General features: G+C 32.2%; 1 protein-coding gene across 1 annotated transcript; it reads left to right on the forward strand.

Moving 5' to 3' along the window:
- The first annotated feature begins 73 nt into the window (after window positions 1–73).
- LOC147793415 (basic blue protein-like) lies at window positions 74–987 on the forward strand. Its single transcript, XM_087121705.1, has 2 exons — window positions 74–299; window positions 678–987. The coding sequence occupies exons 1-2, from the start codon at window positions 107–109 to the stop codon at window positions 875–877; spliced, it is 393 nt and encodes a 130-aa protein (XP_086977831.1). The 5' UTR covers window positions 74–106; the 3' UTR covers window positions 878–987.
- The last annotated feature ends 5,013 nt before the right edge of the window (window positions 988–6,000 follow it).

The raw sequence follows: 6,000 nt of genomic DNA on the forward strand, positions 1-6,000 counted from the left end.
AGGCAAGTTTTGTATGTTTTACATATCTTTATAACCATCATTTTCAAGCTTCAAAGGAACACAATTGTTTTCCATATCTTTTTTGAGAGCTACTTCGGCTACACGAATGGCTCGACACGAGGGGAGCAGCGGAGCGGTTTCGATGAGCACGGTGGCTATTGCAATGGCGTTGCTGCTGCTGCTTGGCTTCGAACATGGCGATGCTGCTACAACTTTTGTTGTTGGCGACTCGAACGGATGGAACCTGGGCGTGGAAGGATGGCCTAATGGGAAGGTGTTTAGAGCCGGTGACATATTAAGTGAGTTTTCAACTCTCGTTTTGATAGTTGAATAGTAACTGATGTTTTACTTGCGTAATCGTATCTGTTAAGAATAATGCTTTGATACTATGTTAAGAATGAAAGACAGAAGTGGGATCGAAAGTCGAAAATATTCTACTAACCAAATCTGGAGATAAGATAAATTATATCAAAACACAAGTCCCGGAGATAAGATAAATTATATCAAAACACAAGTCCCGTAGCAGACTCGTTTTAAAGCCTTGAGGGGAAACCCGAAAGGGAAAGCCCGAAGAGGATCTGGGTGGTTACATTACGGCTATATAAAATATATTCAAATAGTATCCGATCGAATTTGCAGTTAGATAGCAATGAATACATACTTTTTTTTTTTTGTAGGATTCAACTATAACCCGACAGTTCACAACGTGGTGGCAGTGGACGAGGGGGGTTATAGAAGCTGCATAGCTCCCAGAGGCGCCAAAGTGTTCAATTCAGGCAAGGATGAAATCACGCTCTCAAGAGGAAACAGCTTCTTCATATGCACCACCCCAGGCCACTGCCAAGCTGGGATGAAAATTACTATCAATTCCCTCTAGTTCTTGACCACCCCGTATCGTTTACACATCGATCTCGATGTAAATGTTCTAAGTAACTATGATTTGGAAACATTGTGGAAATAAAATAATTCATAATAATTAAGTAGTTATATGTATCTTATTATTACTTTTTCTCTTTGTTTATTTATATCAAAAAATTAGGATAATAATGTTAATGCACTAAATTGTTTTATTTTTATAAATTAATATAAACAAAAAAAATTATTATAAATTAATATAAACAAAAAATTAATATAAATTAAAACGGTATGTTTCCTTAAATTTTTTCTATTAATAACTTGACATAATACCATATTTATTAAAACTATTATTTATAATAAAATAAGTTTAATTTATTTAATGTGTATAAGTATTTAGTTTTTGATGTTGAAGGTTGAAATTTAAAATAAAAAATATTATTTAATAATTTAAAATTAATTAATTTAAGGCTTATTATTATAATAATTTGTTCATTAAGGTTTCATTTCACAAATATAGAAAGAGAGATAATTAATTAATTAAGTATTTTGATTTATATAAATATAAATATAAATATAAATAATTAATTGATTGTATTGTTTGTATGCTTTTTTTTCTTTTTTTTTTTTAATATTTATAGATCGTATTTGAAAATTTTTATAATTATTTAAATATATATTCTATACATTAACTAGGGTTGTGACTTAAGAAAATCAACGAATCTTTATCTGGAATAACGTCATATTAAGAAATTTCATTATCTTACATTTTACATCGTCATGTTGCCATGGATCGTCGTCATCATATAATATCATCATAAAACATCATATAATATCATATAACGCAATTATGTCATCATACGTCATACATTATACATCATCATCATATAATATAGTCATAAATATAAAGCATAAATGACACATACAAGGGCGACGAGGCACGTGTCTCATGCGTCAAAAAGTCGTCCAACCTATTTATAGTAAGACCACTTACTTGGTTGGCCTTAGCCGGTATTTCGCTAAATTCGAGTACGCTTGTCTTCCGTCCCTCGAAGTTGCTCCAAGTATCACAGGAGTCGTTTCCTATTAGGAGGTCCATCTCATTTTATTAGTATTTAGCATTTCTAATCTTTTTAACTTGAATTTGGAAAATAGAGCATACACCTTAATTTATTTTATTTTTGGAATATGACTAAAATTTTAAATGTTTATTTAAGAACATGAAAATAGTCAATAATCATTAAAATATTATGTTTTTTTTTTAATCTTATTTAGAATTTAAATACTTTCTTTCGAACCATGGATTTTATGGTAAAGAAATGATAAAAGAAAGCTTTCAAATCTTATTTAGAAGTTAAATACTTTCTTTCGAATAATGGATTTTATGGTAAAGAAATGATAAAAGAAAGCTAACCCAATTTTTAAAATTGAAAATTAAATAGTATCAATTTATAAGATAATAATTAAAAAAATAGCATAATTTAAAGGAAAGTCAAATTTATTCTATATTTAGAAAAAAAAATTAATTAAACTTTTGACATTTTTAAAATACATGGATTGAAAATAAACCTTTTTTTTAGTACTTAAAAAAACGTATAGATTTTTAAATTATTTTCTTTTAATGAAATTTGATTATTATTATTATTATTATTTTATTAAATTTAAATTGATTCAAAATCAGCTTGATGGTAGAAACGTCTCTGGAGCAGGGTAGAGACGAACAAATTTTCCCCATCCCGTCCACCAACAGTAGGTGAGCTCGATTTGTGAAGGGAGAGTACGTGTTTCGAGTGTAAGATGACTTTTATGGCTTGGCTTTAGAGTTTCATATTCTAAATTCTCTTTCTGCTGGGTATGAAATTGATCGTGGTTGATTGGTATAGACTCGTTAGAGGACGATTTACACTTTCAGGAAGAATTCGTGAACCAAGAGGGACTATAGAAGGAGATTGAGCTTGGAAATGTAAGGTACGATTTTGGGGTTCTGAAGAACTTTAGTAGATAATATCTCCCTCAATTCTTGACCAAACTCAATGATATGTTGCTCATTATGATTGAATTGAATAATACTGAAGGTTTGATGAAGAAACCAAAATCAGAAGTCTGCAATGTGAGAATTGATGATGGGAAAAGACACATCTACGTGAAGGTATGTCAAGATTACTATACTATATCTCTTTTTATGATACGTTTACGCAAGTGGTATTGATGCTGCTATATAGAGATGATCAGGGGTTCATCAATAAACTCCTAACCGTGAACTTGCTTCGATTGTAGAGGGTCTGAAAATATTATTTTCCCACAATTCCGGTGAAGATGACATCAAACCAATGCTTTAATTTCATATTCTAAATTAATTTCCACCGATCTCAGTACCTTCAACAGATCTGATATTGTCTTCTCCTTGATGATGTTGAACGCCGTATTTTTTGATAGCGTCAATCGGATCAACCGTGAGGCCTGCCGATCCTTGAGCTTCTACTGCTCCGTGTTCATTGTATCCGAATTCACCTCCTACAGGGGTTTGTGAAGATCTTTCTCGTACATATAATCTTCAATCTGCATCGTCCAAAAATTAAAATCTGATCCATCAAACTTCTCAATTCCAACATTTGAGCTTTCGATCTTCACTGATCATGATGAATCTCGCCTAAATTTGATACCAGTTCATAGGATCACACAATAACACAACACAAGATCTAGATGATCACAAACAACCGGAGAGAGAAAATGAGAGGAGGAATATTGAAGACTTTAAGTATGTACGATAAGAGACAATATAGAGAAGGCAGAAAGTACATTTTAAAAGCACTACTAAGATTGTATATATATGGTTCAGTTTACAATAACTTTGCCATATATAATCATCTATAGCCTTTTATTATAGATCATTTCACTGTATATGACCATTTGCATTATAGCTTTATTACGTAGAACGAGCTATGAATAAGCAGCATGCTCCATAACTTTACCATATATAATCATCCATAGCTTTTTATTATATATCGTTTTTCACTATATATGACTATTTGCATATATGTCATTTACCACATATAGTTTTACTACGTAGAACCGTAGAATGAGCTATAAATAAGCAGCATGCTCCATAACTCAACACTTACGTTATGGGCCAACTACGGAGATGTCACCTAAACTCTACTAGAGAATATGAGAATAATGTCTATATAATAGTATGATGACAATTATGGGTTGAAAAGATGTCAAGGTTGCATTTTGAGAGCCTCTAAGGTGATTTAAAAGTATCAATGAGGTGTTACAATCATGGTCAAAGTGTTATAGAAATTTTATGGAGATAGACTACAATACGAGACTTTCAAGATATGTCTTAAATTTAAGAATGATTTGGGCGAAGGATCGCCATGATTACAATTGTAGAATTTATCTCTAAATCAACTAAAAGTTTCATGGTAATCTTCCGTGTACCCTTACACCAATATATTTCATAGCTCAATATAAACCTTTGTTTTGTTTTTTGTTTTTTGTTTTTTGTTTTCTTTTTTAGAAAAATAGCCAATTTCAAGATGTTCCAAAGGTATTGTGGTAATTAAGGTTCCAAAACCCTTTATTTCAAGTTGGATTTAGTATCCCAAGTTCTATTACATGTAATGATATCCACTATGCCTCTGCAATACTAATTATGTGTACCCTCTTTCTATGGGGGAATCTTTTAAAATTAGTTTGTGAGGATATATAGGTAAATGGGTCTGTTGTTGGACATTTAGCAAGGTTTAGAGGATGTGACTTGAAAGTCCAATTTAGCAAGGTTTTGAGGATGTGACTTGAAAGTCCAAGTAATACATGAAACTCGTTAAACCATTAATCTAGTTAAAAGAAGAAATAAAAAAAAAAAAAAAAAGTTGGAATTAAGGTTGGGTTAAATATTTGATATTTTTCTAGTATTAGTATCCACATGAATGTGAATCTACTAAATGGACTCTTTTCCTCATGAAATTGTAATGGAAAGCTTCAAATGACAAGGTTATGTATGAAATTTTGTAGTCATTGGATTAGGTTAGGGGCAAAGCCAAGGATAGCTAAAACATGACCAAAATCCCCTGTAATTATGGCTCACTGGCTTATAACCCAAATGACCTTTGCAGAGTATAAATTTTTTCCTTGTGATGGTTTAGAAGGATTATGAAAATATTCAAGGTCATTGGAATATGTTGAGGATTTAAACCAAGATTTGGGTTGGTAAATGACCAAAAGTACTCCATAAGAATTCTATGATATTTTCAAGACTGTAAAGAACTCTAAATGATATGAAACTTTATAGGGGGCTCATTTATGATATTAAGAGTAATTAGGTAAGATCCATGAGTTAATGTAGGTTGTTAGAAAATTAATGATGTATCAACAAGTGGGAGTTATTTATGACCTCAAGAGACTCATTTATGGCCTTAAGGGGTGATGGTTGATGGATTATGACCAACCAAAGATGGTATGGTTGTTGCAACCTTTGAGCATTCCATATTGGAAATATGAAATATAGTAATGAACTTCAACGTGGGTCTACAAAAATTCTGAAAGGATATACAATGATGTAGATGATCGTTGAAAAACTTAACAAGTCCATATACTTTTTACTTGGGGAGGATACCTATATTATTGACCTTTAGTCTAACTATACATGAGAGATATTGTTAGACTATATGGAGTGCAAGTATCGATAATGTCAGATTGAGACCCACGCTGTGCACCCAATATCTATGTTTTTCATAACATTGGGTACTCGCTTTGACTTCATTACTGGTATCCATCCACAAACCGATGGTTAGATGGAGCATTTGAACCATATCTTGGAAGATATATTGCGTGCCTGTGTGTTGGATTTTGCAGGTAGTTGAGAATTTAAGTTATATCTTATGGAGTTCTTTTATAACAACATCTTCGAAGCAACTATTGAGATGACATCGTTTGAAGCATAATAGGGGAAATGGTGTAGGTCCTAAGTTTGTTGGGGACGAGGTAGGTGAATGAGTGTTGCTGGGATTCGAGTTAGTCCAGACTACCAATAGGCCGTACAACAGATCAGGGCGAGAATGCGCACAAATCAGAGTAGACAGAAAAATTATTTTGATGAGAGGCGTACGAGCTTAAGATTTGAAGTGGACAACATAGTAT

Source organism: Cucurbita pepo, chromosome 2 (genome assembly GCF_057944985.1).
Source record: "Cucurbita pepo subsp. pepo isolate OVF chromosome 2, ASM5794498v1, whole genome shotgun sequence".
Lineage (NCBI taxonomy): Eukaryota > Viridiplantae > Streptophyta > Magnoliopsida > Cucurbitales > Cucurbitaceae > Cucurbita > Cucurbita pepo.

Coding starts and splice junctions, on each gene's coding strand:
- LOC147793415 (XM_087121705.1), top strand. CDS start 107: ATGGCTCGACACGAGGGGAGCAGCGGAGCGGTTTCGATGAGCACGGTG. Junction 300..677: donor TAGAGCCGGTGACATATTAA/GTGAGTTTTCAA, acceptor TTTTTTTTGTAG/GATTCAACTATAACCCGACA.